General features: G+C 51.3%; 3 protein-coding genes across 10 annotated transcripts in view; 2 read left to right on the top strand and 1 right to left on the bottom strand.

The window, feature by feature from the left end:
- Positions 1 to 8533, top strand: part of Zdhhc1 (zinc finger DHHC-type containing 1) — a 28229-nt gene extending 19696 nt beyond the window's left edge. For 3 of the 6 annotated variants that reach the window (XM_029480852.1, XM_021170060.2, XM_021170059.2), the window contains 9 exons: positions 2020 to 2195; positions 3812 to 3913; positions 4208 to 4332; positions 4417 to 4575; positions 4803 to 4915; positions 7364 to 7446; positions 7631 to 7724; positions 7860 to 7938; positions 8048 to 8533. In XM_029480852.1, coding sequence (XP_029336712.1) covers positions 2020 to 2195; positions 3812 to 3913; positions 4208 to 4332; positions 4417 to 4575; positions 4803 to 4915; positions 7364 to 7446; positions 7631 to 7724; positions 7860 to 7938; positions 8048 to 8328 — 1212 coding nt within the window. In that variant the 3' untranslated portion in view covers positions 8329 to 8533. The remainder of the gene's footprint in view (positions 1 to 2019; positions 2196 to 3811; positions 3914 to 4207; positions 4333 to 4416; positions 4576 to 4802; positions 4916 to 7363; positions 7447 to 7630; positions 7725 to 7859; positions 7939 to 8047) is intronic. The other 3 variants (XM_029480853.1, XM_029480854.1, XM_021170061.2) reach the window with 2 other exon arrangements.
- Positions 8534 to 9438: 905 nt separating this feature from the next.
- Positions 9439 to 13406, top strand: Tppp3 (tubulin polymerization promoting protein family member 3). Its single transcript, XM_021170627.2, has 4 exons — positions 9439 to 9632; positions 12272 to 12465; positions 12594 to 12747; positions 12875 to 13406. The coding sequence occupies exons 2-4, from the start codon at positions 12278 to 12280 to the stop codon at positions 13061 to 13063; spliced, it is 531 nt and encodes a 176-aa protein (XP_021026286.1). The 5' UTR covers positions 9439 to 9632; positions 12272 to 12277; the 3' UTR covers positions 13064 to 13406.
- Positions 13407 to 16799: 3393 nt separating this feature from the next.
- The window catches only part of Lrrc36 (leucine rich repeat containing 36), a 47350-nt gene continuing 41221 nt past the window's right edge, over positions 16800 to 22928 (bottom strand). The window contains exons 12-14 of one of the 3 annotated variants that reach the window (XM_021170130.1): positions 22381 to 22504; positions 19767 to 19881; positions 16800 to 17142 (exon numbers count right to left, since the gene is read on the bottom strand). In XM_021170130.1, the coding sequence (XP_021025789.1) occupies positions 16917 to 17142; positions 19767 to 19881; positions 22381 to 22504 (465 nt within the window). In that variant the 3' untranslated portion in view covers positions 16800 to 16916. The remainder of the gene's footprint in view (positions 17143 to 19766; positions 19882 to 22380; positions 22505 to 22928) is intronic. The other 2 variants (XM_029480791.1, XM_021170131.2) reach the window with 2 other exon arrangements.

The following is a 22928-nucleotide window of genomic DNA, read 5'->3' as shown; positions in this document are numbered from 1 at the left end:
TGGTGAGATGGCTCAGTGGGTAAGAGCACCCGACTGCTCTTCCAAAGGTCCAGAGTTCAAATCCCAGCAACCACATGGTGGCTAACAACCATCCATAACGAGGTCTGGCGCCCTCTTCTGGAGTGTCTGAAGACAGCTACAGTGTACTTACATATAATAAATAAATAAATCTTTAAAAAAAAAGATTTAAAAAAAAAAAAAGAAACGAGGCTGAAGGTCTCGTTAGGTCTGCATGGTGTTCTCCATGTGCAGTCTTCCTGTCTATTCAGCTTCCTTTTATTTTCCCGTTTTGACAACAGCGATGTCTTTCTAGAAGCCCTTGCTCACCACCCAGCCGATCAGAGGTCAAGAAGTGACAGATGAATGGGCCAATCTGCTTGGGAAATTATGGAATCATTAATACCCAAACTGCACAGGTCCTCTACATGTTTTGAGATCTTTTATTTCTTTAACATTTAACATTGGGAGAGCTCACATGGAAGCCTAGAATTATGTTGTTATTGTTCCCCTTGAGAGCTCAGATTTTGGAAGCATGGACCGTCATTATTATCTGATAGTCATGAGCTGGGACAATATTTTGGCCACTCCTCTGATTAACACCTCTCCTGTTCCTATAGCGCTTAGCCCCAGTCCTTGCCCTCTGCCTTGCCTTCCAAGGCCCTGTTATACATTTTTTTCCATATCTCAGCTGAGATGACACTTCTTCAGAGAAGTCTTCCAGATTCTGTTGGACTAGATAAAGTCATCAGATACAAATACATATCCTCTCCTCTAACTGACCTGTTGTTTGGTTAATATCTGTGCTTTCTATCATGCAGCAGGGTTCTTAGAGCTCAGGGCCAACGTGTCTGGCACAGAGGAAAGACCTGTGCCCTCAGCTGAGTGAGCCTGTGAGGGAAGCTGGGAAGGCAGGCAGCTCAATGTTTGCCCACACCAAGTGTCTAGAGTTGGGAGAAGCCAGAGGAAGGCTAGCTTTGGCCCCTGGCTGATGCATGAACTTCAGCTAGAGAGCCACTTGGAGCCACTATAGGCCTTGATGCAGGGAAGAGCTTAAATGTAGGCTTTTGAAAGCTCACTTCTGGAACCCATACAGGGTACACTGTGGAGAAGAGTGTGAGGTTCTCAAGTAACCTAGGCAAGAGGTGAAGAGCTGACCGATAGCATTGGCTGTAAGGACAGAGAGCTCAGGGCTGAGCTTCCATTTGGCTCTTTGAGCTCTGAATAGCACCTTCTGGAAGAGCCTGGCTCATTCTGACAGGTAGAGGAATCTGGCTACTGAGTGACAGTAAGGATGTAGTACAGATGGGTAAAGGATGAATCATGCGAGGTCCTGAGTGACAGAGGGATGCTGTCTGCCTGGCTAGCAGGTGGAACCTGTTGGTGAGTTTGTGTATAGATTTTGCAGCTAGTAGGTAGCATACTCATTTCCTGTGTCTGGCTTAGCTAAGTCCTGGGAAAGCTTCATCTCAGTGCCAGCAGTTAGCTCCGGTGCCCTGGCTAACGCTAAACATGTAAGGTCAGCCCAGACATGTAAGCCCCAGCTGAGGGCCAAGGGCCCGGACCTGAGGTGGGGGAAGCTACAAGTAGATGAACCCCGTCTGCAAGTGGCTCTCCATCTGGCCCTAGCTATTGGAAGGGAGCAGCTACTTCCGTCTCAGAAGTAGTGTCCTGTGAAAGCAAGAGAAACAAGCTCAGAATTTCAGCTACAGTCTCTGGACTTTAGAAGGTGATGTCTTTTAGTCTCCTTCACAAACTGGCTTGTACTTGACCTGAAATGTTAAGGCCAAGGCCATTTGGCTAGATTTCTCAGTGGTAGTAGTTAAGAATCTGGTCTTTGGACTCCGTTATCATGTGACTTTTTGATGGCGGGTACAGGGGTCTGATACAGGAGCTTGGTGAGGGAACTCCTATGGGGCAGGAGAGCATAGCACAGATGTAAAGGACACCTGCATGGACAGGAGAGTGGGTGGGACTCCTGGTTTGCAGAGTATGGACTGAGTCTTTAACCTGCTGGGCTAGTGCATGGGGGCCATCTTTGCTGGCCACCTTGTGGTGCACCTGACTGCTGTCTCCATCGATCCAGCAGATGCCAATGTGCGGGACAAGAGCTACTCTGGGCCCCTGCCCATCTTCAACCGCAGCCAGCATGCGCATGTCATTGAAGACCTGCACTGCAACCTATGCGACGTGGACGTGTGAGTGCGTGAGTGTGAGCGAATGTGTGGGCCGTGAGCCAGGCTCCCCTGCACACGTAGACCTCTTAGCACTTGTACTTTCCCTAATGAAGAGTGTGGAGGGTGGGTGTGCTGGGGCCACGCCTTCAACTCCAGCACTCAGGAAGCAGAGGCAGGCAGATCTCTGTGAGTTCCAGGACGTCCGTCCGAGCTACACAATAAGACCCAGTCTCACAAACAAAAACAGAAAGAGTCTTGGTGGAGCTGGGCATGGTGACCCTAGCCATTGGGAGGTGGACGTGGGATTTCAGTGAATTTAAGGCTAGTCAGGGCTACATAATAAGACAGGTCAAAAAATAAAAACACCAAAAAGTTTGGTGGAGTGACCTGAGATAGTGATTAGGAAAAACAAAACAAAAGAAGGCATAGCATTTTCTATAGCGAAACCAGAAGGCATTTGGCAGCACCAAAAACCTTTCTAAACGACTAGCTCTGCCAGTGACAACTTTAGCCTCTTGAAAGTACCCAGATAAGGGAGGAGGGCAGTTAAGCTTGAGTATTCTGCGTTAAGTGCTACATTCTTTAACAAAAGAGTCAGAGCCTACTGCTCAGAAAGCTGGACGGTGTCCTGAAGTCACAAAGCTACTGAGCAGCAAAGTCAAGGGCACACTAGCTGTCTGGTCCCAGCACATTCACTCAGTTATCTGTGAGCAGTCTGAGGCAGAGAGGCCAGCGGCTCCAAGCCCTCCTGCTAGTGAGGAGAGGAGACAGAATGCAGAACACCCGTTCTTCTTTGGCAAATTACAGTAACTCTCTGGGACTCCTCCCTACATTACTGGAGCTTTGTCGTCTCCCAGACTCATGTGTGGGTTGAGGGATAGAGTGCAGCCTGAGGCCAGCTCCACACTTGGAATCTGAAGAAGGGGTCTGTCTACAGGAACCAGAATGCCTGCTGCCATTCCCTAAGCAGCAGCCAGCACATGAGCTGAGTGGCTCTGCCAGTTGCTCTCCATGAGTGATGGAAGGAGGCACTGTTCTCCCATGCTCGTTTGGGTCTTCCGAGATGACCCAAACCCCACCGGTATCCTGACATGGCCCCTCTCTCACCAGTTCCTTGCCTATGAGTTTCGTTAATGCCCCTGGATGACAGTGAATACATCTCCTTTTGGCTCCTTTACAGTTAGCCCACACATGGCTTCTGATTGAATGCCAGAAAAATTCCCGTAGGATGGCAAGGAAAGTGACCCCAAAACGGAGCTGTTAGAAGTGCAATTAAAGTACCAGTCGGGTAGCTATGCACTTTGCCTCGGGTCCCACACCTGCATCTTGTGTGTGGTCTGGCACACATGTCCTTGCTTGGAAAGGATGCCTCCTTCCCTTCTCATGTGACCTTTACGTAGGTATGTAGTTCAAGAGTAGGACCTTAAAAGACACCCTTCTTCCCTCTACCATGACCCTCAGCACCTTCTCCAGGGGTCCCACCTCCTGTTTCCACCAGAGGGCGCGTGCGCTCCTCATTGCTGCGGTCCGAGGAAGGGCAGAGGTGCCTGTGGGTAATCAGGAACCAGGCTTGACTCAGGTCGCTATGCTGGATGGGCTGGCTGACCATCAGGCGCCTTCCCCCCAAACTTCCGCAGGAGTGCGCGATCCAAACACTGCAGCGCCTGCAATAAGTGCGTATGCGGCTTCGATCACCATTGCAAGTGGCTCAACAACTGCGTGGGCGAGAGGAACTATCGGTGAGAACCAGCTGGGGCCTGGGCTTGCCTGGTCTATTGAGGACTGCTTTGTGATACACTATACAGTTGTGGGTGGGGATGCGCGCCCGCCCAGAAGGTGATACTTGGGTTGGCAGAGGGTGGGTTCAGAGTCCGCCATCCTATTGGTCCCGGCTAAGATGGGGAGCCTGAGAAGTGGATGCTTTCAGAGTCTTCCCGCTCTAAGCCTGTGGCCAATGAGTTGTTGGGGTCAGGAGCCGGCTTCTTATTAAGCTGGTGTTCCTGAGGACTGACAGCTGCCCGTGGTTGGGCCAGGCTCTTTCTACACAGTGTGGCGTCTGCTTTATTGGGTGTTCTGCTCCTGGTGCTGGTGGCCACTTATGTCTTCGTGGAGTTCTTTGTCAACCCCATGCGGCTTCGTACCAACCAACACTTTGAAGGTCGGTGTCGGTTCTAGACACAGACTTGTTTTAGTCAGTGCGCCCCTGACCCCTGGCTAAGCACAGTCTGCCTGTGCCCTGCAGTCTTGAAGAACCACACGGATGTGTGGTTTGTGTTCTTGCCTGCTGCCCCTGTGGAGACCCAGGCTCCTGCCATCCTGGCCCTGGCTGCCCTGCTCATCCTTCTGGGCCTGCTTTCTACAGCCCTGCTTGGCCACCTGCTCTGCTTCCACATTTATCTAAGTAAGTGCCTCCTCCAGGTTTGCCTCGAAGGGGATAGGGTCTCCACCTTTTCGGGCTGTAGAACCTTGAAGTCCTAAACCGTACAGTGCTGGCTGTTTGTGGTTGGCCTGGTTTTGCCCTACTTGGTACATGTGTGATAGGGATTTGAACCTAGTGCCGGCTGCCCTAGCTTTTGCGTTCCGGGGTTACCTCTCCACTGCTGACCCATGTCTTCCCATACCCACCAGTGTGGCACAAGCTCACCACCTATGAATACATCGTGCAGCACCGTCCAGCTCAGGAAGCAAAGGAGACCCACAAGGAGCTGGAGTCATGTCCCCGCAAGGTGCGGTCCATTCAGGTATAGAGGCCTTGAGAGGTGGGCTTGGGTGTACATGTGTGTGGTGGGGAGTGAGGCTGTGCAGCAAGAGCCATGGAGGAGACCATGCATGGGAAGCAAGCCTAGAGCAGCAGCTACAGTGGAGTCCTGGAGACGTAGGACCCTGCCTAAGCTGGGCACACCAGCACTAACATAGCCAAAAGGAGCTCCGTGTTTCTGTAGTCCTGTGTACCTTCCTGTGCCGGCACTGGCATGTGGTAGAGGAAGCCAGCCCTCAGTTGACAACTGGCTGTGTTAGAATAACTATCAACTCTCTTCATCTGTAACCTCTGCTCCTTACATCTTATTCTACTTTAGTTTTAGAACAGGGACAACTGTTACCATCCCTGTTAGAGATAAGCATATTGATGTCCAGCAAGGTTAAAAGGCAGCCTGGTCTGAGGAGAGTTAAGGTCTCTGTGCATAGAGAACTAGGAACCCTGCAACCTAGGCTTTGGCCTGCTCAGCCCAGCTGCAGACCAGCCTGTCCCCATTCCCACGCCCCCCTGGCTTCCTGAGGTCAGCAGCTGGGGATGGAGGTGGTCCAGTCTTCAAAGCCCCTAGGGACTGTAAAGGCAGGGGGCCCCGGGCAGGCTTCGCTGGGAAGGCTGAGCCCTGGATCCCAAATCCTCATGGCAACTGGATACAAACACAGGCTGGTGGGCGGTTTGGAAAAGGACCCTGCCTCTTTTGCTCGTCCCTAGGGCTTGGACCCTGCCTGTGGGCCAAGCTGAAGAGTGCTACCAACTGGGAGAAAACCCTGGTCTCCCCATCCCATCCCTGCCCTGTGCTGGGCACTAAGTGTTTGCAGATAGTGGTAGCCATCCTAGAGTAGGGTAAGTAGGCAAGGCTTGCTCTGGGATGCCCGAATCCCAGGCTCCTAGGCTCTCTGCTCTGCCTAGGCTGTGGGCCCAACTGTGACTGCAGCAGAGACATTTCATTCTGTTCTGTTTGTCTACAGCTAATGACAGGGCAAGCCTATCCTGTAGGAGCCAGGTGCTTGCTCCCTTTTACAGAAGAGAGAGTTAAGGCTAAGAGCCTCCAAAACACCACTCAGTAATGTGGCAATGTTTGAAGGTTTCTAAGGAAGGGCAAGGCTCAGCTCTGAGGAGAGGAGGAAGTCTAAGCAGGCACCTTCCTGTGATAGCTTCACTTTCTTTTAGCAGCTTAGGGCTTGGCTTCTAGCCTATCCTGGAGTTGAAGGGATCCGAGGTAGCCTGTCTTTGCTGCGTTCCTACTAAAGGAGGGGAGACATGAGGAAAGTGACCGTAGGGCCCAGGACTGGGACTTGCCACTGATCCCTGTGCTGTTCTGCTTGGGCAGCTATTCCCATAGCCAACCCCAAAGGGTCATCCTGGGCAGAATTTGAGCCTGGGTTTCATCGGGGACCTCAGTATTTGCACCTGTGCAGTCAGCCAGTGGTTGGCTGAGCCTTGTCCTAGTCCCTAAAACTCTCAGGGACCGGGCAGGCAGCCTCCCAACCCCCACCCAGCAGGAATTTGGGAGGGGCCCCTCTCTAGAGCCGTTGCCCCCAAAACATAGGCTTGTTTTAGAGACGGCTTTCTGTTACAGTGTCGTCTCTGCCTTAGTCAGGACGCCTCTGTCACCATGGAAACGACTGCCTAGCAGGCGACAGCTGTCTGGGTGCTCCCTCCAGCTCACTGGCTCCGCCCTTTGCCCTCTGCCCCACTCCCTTTCCCGAGGTGGCTTTTCCCCGGTCTTTTATTTCTTCACCTGCAGTTCTCTCTAGCAAAGCTGGGGGCATCTGGCATGCAGTGCCAGCCTAGCCACTCCCAGCCCTTTTGCTTGGGGTTCGTTCTGCTGTCATCACTCCTTCACGGTTCTGGGCTGCAGCACTGTTCCGTCACCTGTACCCTTTCCTTTTGGGGAATACACATAACAATGACTGTACTCACATTCTCCTTCCCAGCAGCCAAAAACTATGGCTGGTACACTGAGGTGCACGCAGTATGTGTGCTGCAGACACACAGCCTGGAGCGCACACGCTGGCCTGGGAATAGTTTTGTGGTTTCCTGGCCCCTGAACAAGTTAGTTCAGTGGCTGGAGCCCTAAGAGGAGTCAGGGGTAGGTGAGGGCAACTTGATTGTCTTGTCCCTGTGAACCTCTTGGTTAAGCTATAGTCTAGGCATACTGGACATAAGGGCCTGCAGCTTTCCGCTGGTAGAATAGCTGCAGCTTGACTAGATAAAGCAAGTCCTTGTGATGAGGTAGGACTTAGAAATGCATGTTTGAAGCCTTGTTTTGTAGAAGGGCTCTCCCAGCACATCTGAGAACCAGGAAGACACCCCTAACCTCTGGGACATGAGACCACTCAGCTATCAGAGAGGGCAGTAACAAGGTGTGCTCAGGGCTGAAGATCCTCTGGATCTACACATAGTCTCCTAGCCTTCCTGACCCCTCTCTCCCAAGGAGATGGAGTTCTACATGAGGACCTTCAGCCATGTGCGTCCAGAGCCCTCTGGCCAGGCTAGGACAGCAGCATTAAATGCCAAGTAAGTGTCACCTGGCTGTTCCCATCGGAGGTGGGAGAAAGGGTAGGCCAGGGTCAAAACATGGGTCTGGGTCCAGCTCAGCACAATCTTGGATGGATTAGTCTCTGTCCTGCTAGGAAGGGAACCTCTAGCAGGAGGGACTCCGGGGCAGCATCTAGAGTTTGCTCTCTGGCTTTTACCTCAGTCCTTCCCAGTTTCTTGCCACCCAAGGCCAAGTGGAACCACCACTACCCTCCTCCTCAGACACACTGGCTCTGCCTCCACGGATCCAACCCCAGGTAGGAGGGGCTGGGTTTGGACCTCTGCCCCAGAAGAGGGAGATGGAAAAGAGACCTGCACTCTGATGACACCTCTGCTGCTTTCGGCAAAGTGGGGTCTGGAGAAGCAGCCCACACTTCCCTTTGTCTTTACAGAAAAAGAGGAAGCGGCGTGTGTATAGATTGCCCAGGTCTGGGGTCTTGGACCGAGAGCTCCCACTGCCCAGGTTACGGGGTGAGCGCCGCTCTCTGCTTGGATCCTATTGGATTAGTTCGCGGGAGGGAAAGGTTTTAAAGCCCTAGCTACAGCCCTTATCTCAACCTAAGTTCCCCTCTGTGCGCAGAGACTGGGACTCCTAGCCGCCACTCCAGCTCTTCATCTGATTCCACCAGTGCCAGCCCAGTGCATGCTGGGGACTCTGCAGGCGCCTACTACTCGGCATCAGCTGAGTCCATGGAAGAGATTCCAGTGGCCCAGACGCGCCTGGGCAGTGCGGCACTGGGCGCCCCAGGAGCCAGGGGCCGAGAGTCTGGGCTGGCTCTACAGGCACGTTCGCCTGCTGTTTTTGTGAGCCCGAGCAGTGGCGAGCCCGGAACACCTGGAGGCGGCGACGGCCTGCCTTAGCCCACTAAGGCTAAGGACTAGAGGCAGGAGGGCCTTGTAGGATCGGCTGACCAGACTCTATGCAACACCCCACATTCGCCGTAACGTAACGAGTGCACTTTAGGGACCTCAAGGTCGACAGGATCGGCCTTCCTTACCCAAGACTCAGCAATATCCGCTCCACCAGCCCTGATGCCCCAATAAACTTTTTTTTTTTTTAATGCTTTTGCGGACTTAATGCTTATTTTCATAGTGGAAAAATTCATGGGTCTCACAGAAGCAGGACCACCATTGCTAGCTTGGGGCAGAGAAAGGGGAGCGGGTTAGGAAAGGTCTCTGGACAGGGTTTTTCTTTTAAGTGTTGGGAATCAAAAACATGGGGTCTTGTTCAAGCACTACCACTCTCCTCTGTCCCTCCTCCCATTTCCCAGGGTAGCCTCGAACATTTGAACCTACTGCTTCAGTCTCCCGAATCCTCAGATTGCAGGCTTGTGCCACCACACCCACCCAGCAAGGTTAATAAATTAATAAATATTTATTTAGTATTTTTATTTAGTTTTTTAGTATTTGCAGTTGGAGACTGAAGAGGAAGCAGGTTAGGGAGGCGCATTGGAACAAGAAGCTGTGAGGCGGGGAGAAGAGAATGGGAGGAGGCAGCCACCAAAGTACCCAGCATTTGGGGGATGGGGTGGGTAAGAACGCGTGATCCACTGATTGTCTCAGTCTTTTAGTGCTTCAGAATGTGGCCTGCTGAGAACCTAGGAATGAGTGAATGCCACAGGGTTAGCGGCAGCTGTGGTCTTGGAGCCAGCTGTAGATCTTTGTCAATGAGGGGCGGGATCCCCTTCTTCAGTTCAGCTCCTAGACAGTCTCAGGTTGATTCTTTCAGCAGTCTCGTGAGGGTTGGGGACCCCACTGGAACTTTGGGGGGCTGTTTTCCCATTGGCCGTGGGAGTTCCTATCTTAGGACATCCAGGACTGCAGAGGGCAGCTCTGACCGCTTGAGGACCGCGGTCGAAGGGGAGGAGCAGGATAAGGCTGTCGCTGCAATTCTGCGGGCCCAGCGCCCACAGAGCACATAGGGCGGGGTCTGGTGGGAGGAGCTAGCGTGACCTTGGTCACTCTCCCGCCGAGACAGCCTAGGGGGTGGGACTCACTGTCTCTATGGTGACCGAGAAACAGGGGATAATACTACGGAGCCGCCCGGGCTGCAGTCCCGCCCGGGAGCCGGCAGGGAGCGGAGCTGTGGAGCCTCCTGGTCTCCAGCATCAGTTCCTGGGTCCTGTCCGAAGGCACGCTCAGGAGCAGCCAAGCCGTAGAAGCCGGTAGGAGACTGAACATCGACCACCCTAATTCGTATCCCCCAAAAGGAGGGGTGGGTGGGAGCAGCCTGAACCAACCTCAGATGGTACTGAGCTGAGTCTATCAGCTGAACACCCCGGCCCTGGCCCCAAGGGTTACACACACACACACACACACACACTCCTGCCCCCACCTTCTTGCCAGGCTGATTGATGACTGCAGCTGTCCCAGCAGGAGCTGACGAGCGGATTCAGTTCAGAGGCGTGAACACTGTGCCCAGGGTCTGAGGACCCCAGAGCAGCTGCTGTGATTCTGCTCCACCTCAACAGCCCCCAAATTCATCTACCCATAGACAGGAGTGAGCAGTAGCTCAGGATCCTCCCATTTCCTTGAGAAAAGCATCATGTAGCACCCCAAACTCCCCTGGACACGTTTACCTTTGGTGTTCAAGTACAGGGCTTTGGGTCCCCGGGGCAAAGGGCGTGGCGGACCCCATTTACAGTCCCACGGAGGTCCCTGCAGAGTGCGATCTCTGGGTTTCTGAGTCTTAAAAATTGCAATTTATGGATGAGTAGGTGTGGTCAGCAGAAAAGGCCTTTCAGTGTGGACCAACTAGTAATGGAAGAAGAGGAAGTTGTTCAGGGGGCAGGTTGTGGTCATTGGACACTTTTTTTTTTTCTCCCTAAGAGGCAAGGTAAAGATGGTGGCTGAGAACAAGGGTGTGGTCAGGAGGCTGCAGTGGGTGTGGTGATGGTGGTATGTCTTAACATGATGCCTGGCGATGCCAGTGCTGCTTAGACTCTGAGGGGCTTTAGGTCAGGTCTGTGTCACTAGCTTTAGCATATGAGTAAAGAGGGGATGCTGAGGGTGTGGTCAGGGAACTGTGTGTGTGTGTGGTGGGTGCTCAATGCTTTGCATGGAAGTATGGAGGTGTTACTGATAGACTGAGAGATTTCAAGGCAGGGCTGTGTCAGAAGCTGTAGCTATATGGATGAACGGGAATGCTCCAAGGGTATGGCCAGGGGGCCTTTGTAAGGGTGCAGAGTCCGGCTAGTGACTGTGGTTGGGGTCTTCAGGATGTGAGTTAAAAGGATGCAAAATGGATGCAAGTGTGCGCAGGGTTTGATTTGGAGAGGGACTTTCAGGGTGGGGCCGAGGGTGTGGTTAGAGATCTGCAATGGAGCCCTGAGGAGGGTGTGGTCAGGGGTCTGTAGTAGGACATGCACTTGACTGCAGGGCTGTGGGCATGCTGGGGAGGGGTTTCATTGCAGGGGTCTTAATGTCTGTGTGGGGATGGAAAAGGAAAAAGGGTCAAATTCAAGGCTTTGGGTGTGGGTGGAGGAAGCCTCAGTGCAAGGCTGTGGGTATGGTTAGTGGGTACAAGGCAGAGGGTGTGGAGGGCCAGGGCTCAGTGCATCTGAGCTATGGGAACGTGGACTGGCGTGGTCACGCTCAGTGAAAAGAAGACCTTAGTGGAGGGCTGAAGTGTAGACAATGGGATTGTGCCTCAGTGAAGGATTGAGGCACCAAGATCATGGCCCCATGGAAGAATTTAGGGGCTACTGTCCAAGTCTCTACCCAGGTTTCTTCGTTTCCCACTCTTAAGCTCCACAGACTGGAAGCTACAGCTTCAATCAGTGGCAAGGGGCCAGGAAGCCACGGTTGTGCCCTAGGCTTAGGGAGTGCTGGTATGCCCCACCCGTGGGCCCCTGATCCCCAGCCCAGCCCAGCCCAGCCCAGCAGCACTGGGAGCTTCTCCCTGAAGCCGCCCTGACACCATCCTACCCTTAGCAACTGTCTCCAAGCAGCACCACCCTCCCTTAGCAACTGTCTCCAGGCTCCACAAACTGTGGCCAGGCCAGACCCAAGTTCCTGCTCCCCTCCTGTTTTTGTTTAACAGCAAATAGTAACAAGGCCAGGGCTGGGCCAGCTGCGCCCCTGCCTAGGGCAGGCACCACTGCCCTTGCTCTTGCTCCATTGTCAGGCTGAGGCTGGGCCTCCCTAGGTCTCCATGACCTTTACAGAGACACTGCCCTCACTACATACCTGCCCATACACCACCCTTGTCTGGCATTGACCCAGATTGACAGGAGTTTTCAGGGAGGCTTTTCTGCCACCATCCCCCACTTCCACCCAACCAGGCTTTGTGCCAGGGACAGACAAAGCCATGGCCCTAGCTGCTATCATCACAGTCTTTCAGGACAGTGCCCTTCTGTTCCCAGGGCCGTGTGGGCATCATGACTTCATCTTCTGAGCCCTCTTGACATCCAGGGCTGGCACCGAGCGACAGCACCTTTCTGCCCATAGCTCATCCTCAGCTCCGGGCATAGACAGACACAAGGTGCTAACCCCTAGGCATCCCAGTCCTGACTGAGGGACTAATGTGCTGCCAACTCACACCTCACAGGGTTTTGTTTTGTTTTGTTTTGTTTTGAGACAGGGTTTCTCTGTGTAGCCCTGGCTGTCCTGGAACTCATTCTGTAGACCAGGCTGGCCTCAAACTCAGAAAGTCGCCTGCCTCTGCCTCCTGAGTGCTGGGATTAAGGGCGTGCGCCACCCCTGTCCAGCACCTCACAGGTCTTGAGAAGGCAGTAGGGGCATTCTGGGTCTAGAGGAGGTGGGAATAACTTGGCCGGGAGGTGACTGTGGCGGATCCTCGCAGGGTGGCATGGCAGCGAGCACGGACATAGCTGGGCTGGAGGAGAGCTTCCGGAAGTTTGCCATCCATGGCGACCCCAAGGCCAGCGGGCAAGAGATGAACGGCAAGAACTGGGCCAAGCTGTGCAAGGACTGTAAGGTGGCCGACGGAAAGGCCGTAACGGGTACTGACGTCGACATCGTCTTCTCCAAAGTCAAGTGAGCACCAGGCAGCCCCCGTTTCTCGTGCTTCCAGAAAGTGGGGGGCGTGCGGGGTGGTTAGGGAGCTGGAATCAGGGAGGATGTCAAAAAGGGGGGATCCTTACGGTGTACACGGTGTCTGGCAGGGCGAAATCTGCTAGAGTAATCAACTATGAGGAGTTCAAGAAGGCCCTGGAAGAGCTGGCAACCAAGCGGTTCAAGGGGAAGTCCAAAGAGGAGGCCTTTGATGCCATCTGCCAGCTGATAGCGGGCAAGGAACCGGCCAACATTGGCGTCACCGTAAGTGCCCTGCCACTGAGATGGGTGGGGGTGGGTGGGGTAGGGGGTGGATCTCAGCAGGAGTGGGGGTGGGTGGGATGGGCCAAGTTCCCTCTCACAGGACTCTGTGGGAATTCTATCCAAACAGAAAGCTAAAACGGGTGGTGCTGTGGACCGGCTGACGGACACCAGTAAGTATACCGGCTCCCACAAAGAACGCTTTGATGAGAGCGGCAAGGGAAAGGGCATCGCTGGACGGCAGGACATCCTGGATGACAGTGGCTACGTGAGTGCGTACAAGAACGCAGGCACCTATGACGCCAAGGTGAAGAAGTGACACCCTGCCAAAGCCCCCAGGAAGGCTGTCCCACTGGAAGCCCAGGCCTGGGGTCCAGGGTCACATGGAGCAAGAAAGCTTGGCTCCCTCCCTGCTGGATCTGCCACCAAGAGCTTCCTGCCCAGTCCCAGGGCCATCCCATCAGGCCTCTGACCCAGACTGCTGTGTCCCTTCTTCCTGTCTCCCTGTTGTCTGTCTGGGAATCAGTGCCTATATCCTCACCGCCCCAGCCTGGTCCCAGGCATGGCTGACTCTTGCCTGCTTGCCTCATATTTAAGCTGCTGCTCTGGCCAAGTGCCTAATTCTTACCCAGACCTCAATAAAGATACCTTTTGTACCAGGATGGACTGACTGAGTCTACGGTGATGGGGTCACTCACACTGTAGCACCCCCTATTATCCCCTCCTGCATACACACCCTGCTAGGCTCTTCCTTCCCATTGGTAGCCAAGGATAGATGCTATCTCCTTCCATTAGCGAGTCCTTCCCATTAGTGCAGAGCAGAGCCAGCCAGCCCAAGACAGCCTTAGGGAGATGCAGAGCTTTTTACTGGACCCTGACCCTAGGGTGATGACATCACAGCCTGTTATCCAATCAATAAGGCCTCAATCTGCTCTCAACATTTGCACAGGATGAAACATCAGAATTGGCCTGGACCAAGCCTTGGCAGAGGCTCAGGGCCAGGCTTCAGCACTGTGGCTGCCAACAGGGGGCTACTCGGGTAAGGCATTTTGGGCTGTAGCCCAGAATCTCAGACTATTCTGGGATAGAAAGAACTAGAGAATAAACAATTGATGCCCTTACTCTATGGCCGAGGAAGCTGAGACCTAGGGAAGAAAGAGATTTCAACAGATGAGCCCTGAACTATAGACCTCTTATCTTCATGCCAGCCCTGTTCTGGAACAGCAAGCCCCAACACTGTTTCTCAAAAACAAAAAACAAAACACACACATGGGACCTAATGGCCAGTGATGAGCCTGATGTCCCACAGTGAGGGACTTCTGGCTGACTCCCTCCCATCTGTTCACCATTCTGATGGGGAAGGTGTGGCCATTCTGTTCCCTACCAGATCATCACTCCTTGGAGTTGCCCTTGTCTGGCTAGAGCTGTTCCCAAGCACGCCCTTCACGTCCTTGCTGTGGTAGCAAGGAGGCTGGTGGACTTAGGGCCTGTCTATCAGAGGGCAGCTTCTGGGTTTCACAGGCTCAGGGTCACAGTAACTTCTTTTCTGTGTGCCCCATTCCCACAGGCTGTCCTGGGACGCTCTGTTCACACTGGGCTTAAGCCCAACCACGTGGGGAGGAGACACTCAGACAAGTGGTGTGAGACAGACAGGGATGAAGAAAGGTCAGGTGGAAAGCAGAGGGCCCCAGGCTAGCACCTGTCTCCCAGATGCCAGAGGCTGGCTCTTCACTGGGATGTCCCTCTCAAGCTACCTGGGAAGAGTTCCAGCTTTGCCCTCCCCAGTAGTAAAGAAGCAGTCCCTCCATGGAGCCTGGGAAATCCGTTTGAATCCCAAGCTTCATGGAAATTATCTACTTACTGATTGATTGTCACAGCGAGTGGGTTTACCTGTGTGGGCCTTACTCTCAGCTAGAGTTGCAGGGGTGTGGGGAGGGAGACAGCTAATGAGGAGGGGGACAGCAGCCTGTTATCCCTGTGACTGGTGGGATGACTTGGAGAAACGGGGAGGAGGGTATTGCCTGACCCTAAACTCCACGTAGTAGGAGAAAGCTCCCTCATGTTCTTTGAAAAGGCACATAGAGCCAGAAGCAGCTCAGTGTCCACTTAGGGCCAGGGAGACTTCCGAGGTTAAAATCCACGAGTGCCTTCTCTAGTAAGGCTCTGCTGATAAGGACACCCCGTTAACTACCTCTCTACAGAGACTTCTGTTTTGGGAGAAACCTCCCTGAGAACTGGTTGCACACCAACCTTGCACCAGACAGTCCACTGTAGGGCAGGCTTAGAGTGCCAGCCTCTCCACTAGTTTTCCTCTGCTCCAGAGGTTTTCCTCTGCCCTCCAAGTTGGGTCTAGCTAGCCCTGCGTGGTGACAACGATGGTCTTCCCCTTGCTATTATACTAGCTACCTCCTGTCCCTGGGACTACATGACACATCAGGAAAAATCAGAATCTGAGAGAACTTACTTCCCCCAGGAGTGCCCAGCAGCCCAAGAACGGCCAGCCTGAATCAGCCATTTCCTGTGACAAAGGGAGATGGCCATGGAGGTAGCTTTAGCATGCCAGGCTCTTCACCTCTCTTTAGAGGAGCTCTGTGCAGATGCTGGGTTACCACTGTAAGATGCTCAGACGAGAGGCAGGAAGAGGCAGTACAAAGAAACACCGTGTTTGCCCGTGGTGGCTCACACAGCAGGGTGGTTTGTGCCCTGAGTTGTTTCTAAAGTGACAACTCAGTCATCTCCCTTTTTAGGCAAGGCTTAGGCTCTATGGAGACTTCTTAATGGGAGAGGGAGACAGAGAAGCTGGCTTTTGTAGAACATGCAGACAAAAGCTTATGTCTCCTCTTGAAAAGCCAGATAAACCCAGGTGTGTGTCTGTGGGTTTATTTATAATTCAGAAACATGGGGGCTTCACAACCCACAATGTGGCACAGGACTCCTTCCCTGCATGGCATGTGAGTTAGTTAGCTCCTTGCCTCTCTTCCTGACATGGTGACATAGGTAAAGTGGCATCAAAGTGACAACAGTTTTGTTTTCTGGCCACACTGGCAGCTCTGGAGAGTGCTGATATTGAAGCAGACCCACTGAGGTTTGGGATACCTGATCTATCAGGACCAAAGAATGTACAGTCCTCATGTGGGAAATGACACTGAACCCAGGCATGTCACAAGCTGCGCCTCGCATGGGTGTGTGCCTGCCGATTCTGCTGTTCAGCTTCTCTGTGCTTAGCCTGTCCTGTTCCAGCCGGCCAGTCAGTCTCCTTGTAGAGGAAGCCTTTTAAATGCAGGCCTCTACCCTTCTACCCCTTAGTGGAAAGTCTGCATGGAGCCATGCAGCCAAGGTCCTCTGCCCTCCCAGCCCCCAGCCCTGGAGCGGTGCCACTCCCTTGATGACACAGCAAAGCTGCAGCTCTCCTCTTGTTCTTGCCCTTAGCCCTATGCTTTGCCTGGTAACCTGCTTAGTCTCAGGTCTCATTTGACTGTCCTCTGGGGACATTTTCCTGACCTTGCATTCTCTGGGCAAAGACTGATGTCCTATCACATTCCCATGTGGTACCACATCCCACTGTTTCGTATCCCTGACCCATGATCCTTCAGGGATCACTGGACTCTGCATCCTAGTCTAAGAGGCTCTGCATCTTTTCCTTAGCATCCTAATTCATGAGACTTCACTAGAGCCTCCACATGGACTCCACCATCCACCCACATGCTCTACTTCAAGCTCCCATTAGACCAACCTCTGAGAACCGAGTCTCAGCAGGCCAGGGGCTCCTCCAGAGTGTATACACTTGCACTATGGCAGGAGGAGACTTCAAACCCTTCAGAGTCTCTGGAAATTCCTCTAACACAGAAGACAGTGACAGATGTTGTTCTGTAACTTTCCGCACAGTCTCGAATGACACGGAAATGTGTCCACTAACTTTTCCTTTCTGACATTTTCAATCAAATGTTTCTGTGTGAAATGGTGCCTAGGCCCAAGTGCCAACAATTTGTGTGGGCAGAGGGGAAGAATGGCCAAATGGGAGGAAATAAGTGGAAAAAATAAGAGAGGGACAATACAAAGTAATCATAATACGTTTTTCTTAATCTTTGGGGGTAAACACCAGTACCCACCACAGGGACTGCAGCCCTGAGCATCCTCCGTGGGTGAGGGAGCTGGTGGGGCGGGCTGCGGTGCTAGCTCCACAAACTAGGCTCTGGGTCAGCTTCTGAGACACTCTGTATTAGGTACTGACCCGTGTCGTGTACCATTGGTGAGGAGGAAGACAGCGTGCTTTTCCCAAAGGGCGACGATCTCCCCAAAGGATGACTCTTCTCGGGAGGCAGGAGCGATTTCCCGGAATAACCTTTCTGCTCTTTATGCAGCTGCTGCAGCAGATACTCATTAGTTACCACCAGGGACCTGAGGCCCAGGGGGGAAAGGCAGTCATGAAATCACAAAAGCAAAGCACAGGCCATTCAGGTCTGAAATGGCTACTAAAGACAAACTCAGTGCAGGAGCTCCTTTCAACAGAACTGTCCAACTTACCAGTGGGTTATCTTAAAAGCAGACCATGGTTCCCTCATGGACTGCGCTCCACACTGACTGAAGCAGTGACGGAGCTCACATTTTATGGAATGGTTCTTCCATTCTTTCCAAAGCCCTTTCTTGTTGAGGGAGGGAGGGAGAAGCTCAGGGACACTGGCATCTGATCAGGCTGTCAACTCCCACTCCCTAATCACCGCCTCCTTTAATAGCCTGTCTCTGTGCCAGACTAATGGTACAAGTCTCTACTGCATTCTTGAACTCGGAATTACCATACAACACCAAAAGCCATCCCCACACACCAGCACAAAATATGATGTACACAGCCAGGTGTAGTGGCGCTTGCCTTTAATCCCAGCACTCAGGAGGCAGAGGCAGGTGGCGCTCTGGAACTTAAGGCTAGCCTGGTCTACATAGAGAGTTCCAGGATAGCCAGAGCTATGTAGAGAGATCCTGTCTCTAAAAAAATGTATATAAATATTATTAATTACAGCACTATTTTGCTTTGGGGAGTTTGGTGTTAGGAATTGAAACATGAACCTCACACTTGCCGGGTACACACACATCCCAGCTCATACTGTACTGTTTTTGGAAGCCAAATAAATACGGTTCATCTAAACTGATATTAACAGGGAACTATTTTTTTTTAAATGTATAATCATACAACGAGTACTAGGCATTTATAAAAAGGACTGAGAAGTAGCTCACAGTCCATTGTGAACTGCTTTTCAAGATAAAAGTGTTGATCCAAGGAGATGGCTCGGTGGGTAAAAGGTGCTTGCTGGCGTGCTTGACAACCCAAGGCTGGTCCTTGGGACTAGCACGTTCAATTCCCCCTCCCTCATCAAACAAACAAACAAACAAACAGGTTAAAGCAGACCCAGGAGGTGACTTGCAGAGCCTTGACCCTCAGAAGCTCCCAGTTCAATTCCCAGCACCCACATGGTGGCTCACAATCACCAGTAACTGTGGGATCCTGGAACCCTCTTCTGGATTCCATGGGTATCAGGCATGCGTGCAGGCCAAGTACCCAGGCACATAAAACATTTTTGAAAAGTAACAACAACAACAAAAGATTTAAATAAGTAACACCTGTGCTCCTTTTTATGCATAAAAGATGAGCAGATAACAGCGCGGCTGGCATCCACTACAGAAGGCCAGTAAGGGGAAATAGTAGACACTTCTGGATTTACCTTATTTATGGACTTGGCTTTGAGATGATGGTATGTTTTATAAAACTGTACAAACAAGATAAACCAAAAAAATTTCCCTAAGCGTCAAAGTGAAAATAAAACAAATGAGCTGAGTGGCTTAGGGAAACAGAGCTGTTTCAAGTTCATTTGTGATGTTCAGTGTTTTGAGTGTCCAGCTCTTGGGAGATACTCTAATGTGTGCACAGTGTGGGCTCCAGAGCAGTAGGCACAGCACAGCCTGGAAACACCAGAAATGCAGATTCTCACGTTCCCAGCCTACAGGGCCAATCAGAACTCTGTCCTGGGACTGAGCATCTGCAGTCAACAAATCTTTCCTGTAATTCCCGTGCAGACCTAGGTTTGAGAGCCATGACTTTATTCTCTCTACCCTGTAAAGCTTGAGATTGTAAAAGACTTTTGTTGTTGCTTGACTTTTGTTTGTTTGTTTGTTTTTAGAATCTCAGGTGGTACAGGCTAGCCTTAAACTCACTATGTAGCTGAGGCTGTCCTTGAAGTGCTGACCCTCCTACTACCGAAAGTTCCAGGATTATAAGCAAGATGCCACCATGACCAGCTGAAAAGCTGTGGGGCTTTGGTTTTTTGGTTTTTGTTTAAGTCACCCAGAAAGGGCCTGGATCTGACCCTCTGGCTTTAATGCTACTCTACTGAAAATCAACGGTGAGATCTGGGTTTCCAGGTGAGGGTTTTGCTTTTTGTGAACATCAGTGAGAGAGTCCTAGCAGAGGTGGGGGGGGGGGCAGATCAACTCTTCAAGAGCTTTCCATGAATGCCGGCTGCCTTCAGCCACCTCCCGCGTCTCCCCCGCCCCCAGGTGTCTCCGGTCTGCAGCTTGAGGGTGCTTTCTCTGTCAAGAGGCTGACGTTAGAGTGTACTTTAGATTCTTTCCCCCATTACTCCCTACTGAGTGCTCTCGGTGAGTCTTTGGGGCCCAACAGCAAACACTTTCCTGGGGAGCCAGAGGACTGATCTGAGGGGTTGGTAATGACCAAAACAATCGGGTGACCCTAGAGTCCTATTACAGTCATCGAGGGAGAAAGTAATTATTGAGTAGGTGCAACCCACCGACGCCAGCAACGCCAGCAAGGGTTTGTCCCTGGTGTATCAGAGCAGTACTGAAGCAGTCCTTTGATCCCTGGCTAACTGGCCAAGTACAGGAGATTTACATACAGACTGCACTAATTTACACAGGTGTGGAGTCTAGCTTCCAAGAAAAGCAGAGGAGATAAAGAGGAGTGAACACAGACTCCGAAGTCAGTTAGCCAGCCGGCCGGCCAGGCCTGCTCCTACCTCTGACTCTCCTGGAGAAGAGCAACTGTCTCCTCCAGTCTTTTCAGCTGAGTCAGCTCCTGGGTCAGGCAAGCCACCTGTATGGTCAGCTGTTGGTTTTTTCGAAGAAGCTCATCTACAAAAGGTACAACAGCCGAGGAATGAGCAGGACTCCAAGTTCATGTTTGAGTGGCGCTCATGTTCTCAGGAACATCCCGACTGTGCTCCCTCATACGTACCCCCACATGCCACCATTCCCTCCCTTGGAGACCGGGGATATTTGACAAGAATATGGTGTTTGGCAACAGATATCTGACTTACAATTGGCCAGATACAGTTGCACATAGGTGCATCAAGTTTCCAGTTTCACTGCAGCTGATGGCCACAGCCTACAGTACCCCCATGAGGACCCAGGGGGCACACCTGCCTCTCTCTCTACCCAGTAAACAAACAATCTCCTGCATTCTCCATTTTGTTTTGGAACCGGGTGCCCTTCTTTTCCTAGTTTGTGAAAAACATCTACTATGGTGTCAATCTATAAAATTATCAGACTGCACTAGCTCACTGATAGCGAAGACCATTACGCCTGCCTCACACTCTGCCACCGGCCTGCAGCCCTGAGGGGGGTGAGAACACAGGAACCCTGGTTTTAGAAGAGCCAGTTTTCTAGAATTATGCTCTGAAAATGCTAACGTGCTTACCAATCACCTGGGATCTTGTTAAAAATAGATTCTGATTCAGTAGGTGGTGGAGAGGACCAATACTCCCTTGTCTAACAAGCTCCCAGGTGATGTTACCATGGATCCCGTTTTGAATGACAAGGTCTGGAAGGTGAAGACCAGGAATGCTATAGCTGCAGTAACCCCCCCAGTAAGCCGCCATGCAGAAGCAAGCCTTATGACTGAATGAAAGGATTGTTTCTCAAAAACAGGTAGGGGAAGATTGGTGTTCCCTCTTTATCTGGGGTTTGTGGCTATCACCAGGTGGTGCTGAGTTTAACAGTGGAGGGTCAGTGCTCCAAGGCAAGTTTCTCACAGCTGTGTGAGTGCTGTATTTACTTATGAAAGCTGGGCTAGAGGTTTGAAGTTGAGGATAGACTTTAAAGTATAAGCTAACCTATGATAATAATGAAATAGTGGAAACCAATGCTTAAGTGGGTATTGTTTTTCATTCATCACAATGGCAAACCTAAAAAGAAATGGTAGCATTTTCAGCTGAGCATGGCGGGCAGCCTACACATTTAATCCCAGCATTTGGGAGGCAGAGACAGGTGAATCTCTTGAGTGTTCAACCAGCCTGGTACACAGAGCGAGTTCCAGGAGAGCCAGGGATACACAGAGAAATCCTGTTTCAAACCAAACCAAAAAGAAAGCAAATAAAACAAAACAAACAGACAAAAGTAGCATTTGGGGGCTGGAGAGATGGCTCAGTGGTTAAGAGCACTGGCTGCTCTTCCAGAGGATCTTGAGTTCAAGGCCCAGCAACCACATGGTGGCTCACACACATCTGTAATGGGATCCAATGCTCTATTCTGGTGTGTCTGAAGACAGCTACAGTGTATGCATATAAACAAATAAATAAATCTAAGAAGAAGAAAAAAGTAGCATTTGGAAAGATGGAGTGAAATGGGAGCTCAAATAGTGATTGCGTAATCAAAACCACATTTCTGTGGATGATTTAGCAGTGTGAGAAACGTCTATGCCCTTCTAGGAAGACGGTCTGAAGTGTGCGCCAACAGCATGAGTCTTGGGAGCTGTAGCTCTACCCCCAGGGAAGGGAGGTGGTATCAGAAAACTGTTCATCCCCACTGTTCTCCACCTTAGTTCTTCCCTTGGAACAGTCGGAGCAAAGACAGCTTTATGGTTATTAAATACTAGATACAACAGTATAGAATTTGACAGACAAATGAGGCCGACTCATGCAACCCTGTGGGAGTCACCGGTGCCATTTAATTAGTGGCATTAAGTGAGGATGTAGAAATAGCTGTGTGGTTGGCTGGGGTACAGAGGGGAAAATGACTACACAAGTATATACGGTAACTTTCTGGTGTTACACGAGTGTTTTATAGTTTCCTTAGAGTCAAACTTAAGATATATAAGACTATATATATATATATATATATATATATATGTATGTATATATATTTATACTTATATAAAATATAAGACAATATTTTGAATGTACATTATCTTTTAAAATCATGGTATAATTTACATTTTTGAGTTGAATGTCTCTCACATGGAGATTATCTGGAAGAAAGAACTCAGACATGGGGTGACATTCACTGCTGGGCCATGGAGCTCTATTTCCTTAGACATTTTCTCCTGCTTTGGTGACAAAAGGCAGTGTCATCCTAAAACTGCCATTCATGTAAGTCTGACACGGACACAAAGCTTTATGTGGTAATTCAAAGATGCGCACATTACAATTTTCTGGGGACCTAGCCTGGGTTGGATTCCAAGCACCACAAGAAATAAAATAAATCTCTGAAGTAAGGTCCTAATTCCCATTGAGTCGCAGAGACAAATAATGGTTAAAAGAGACCAAAGGCATGCTGTGGCTGATGAAGCTCATTAAACGGGTCATTTGCCAACAGTTATTTGGGGTAGTTTCGCTCCTGGCTTTCCTAACTTACCGTGTGTGTGTGATGGGTGCCCACTCACAATCGAGGTGGCAGCGGTTCCCTCCAACTGCTGAATTTTTTCTGACAGAACAAGGTTTTCCTCCAGCACTTTGACCAGTTTTTGCTTCAGACTTTCCTTTAGACCAGAAAACAATGCACCCACACGTTAAGAGTATGAATTCCTGGGCAGTGCCTTTTCCTCTAGAGACAGACAGAATGGGGAGCAGCTGTGTGGCCTCATTACAAGTTTGATTCATAGGAGGGTAGCATTCAAACTGATCCTGTGTAACCCCCATCTTTCTTGTGAGTAATCCAGACCCCTGCTGAACAGTGGTGCTTTTGCAAGGGGCTGGCATTCAGAGTCATTAACCAGAAGTTCCTAGGGCCCAGAGTGGTGCCTGAAAACCCACAGAAGGTAAGAAAACAGAAACGGAGGGCTATAAGATTCTTTCTGGTCAGTCGGCACTCTCAGGAGGCAGAGGCAGGCGGATTTCTGAGTTCGAGGCCAGCCTGGTCTACAAAGTGAGTTCCAGGACAGCCAGGGCTATACAGAGAAACCC

This window comes from Mus caroli, chromosome 8 (assembly GCF_900094665.2).
Source record: "Mus caroli chromosome 8, CAROLI_EIJ_v1.1, whole genome shotgun sequence".
Taxonomy (NCBI): domain Eukaryota; kingdom Metazoa; phylum Chordata; class Mammalia; order Rodentia; family Muridae; genus Mus; species Mus caroli.
Note: the sequence above shows the minus strand (reverse complement) of the source record. Positions and strands in the feature narration are given on the sequence as shown.

Bases quoted from the DNA above. Each gene is read 5' to 3' on its own strand.
- Tppp3 (XM_021170627.2), top strand. From the start codon at position 12,278: ATGGCAGCGAGCACGGACATAGCTGGGCTGGAGGAGAGCTTCCGGAAG. The intron at 12,466-12,593 runs GTGAGCACCAGG...GGTGTCTGGCAG, and splicing joins ATCGTCTTCTCCAAAGTCAA to GGCGAAATCTGCTAGAGTAA. The intron at 12,748-12,874 runs GTAAGTGCCCTG...CTATCCAAACAG, and splicing joins CGGCCAACATTGGCGTCACC to AAAGCTAAAACGGGTGGTGC.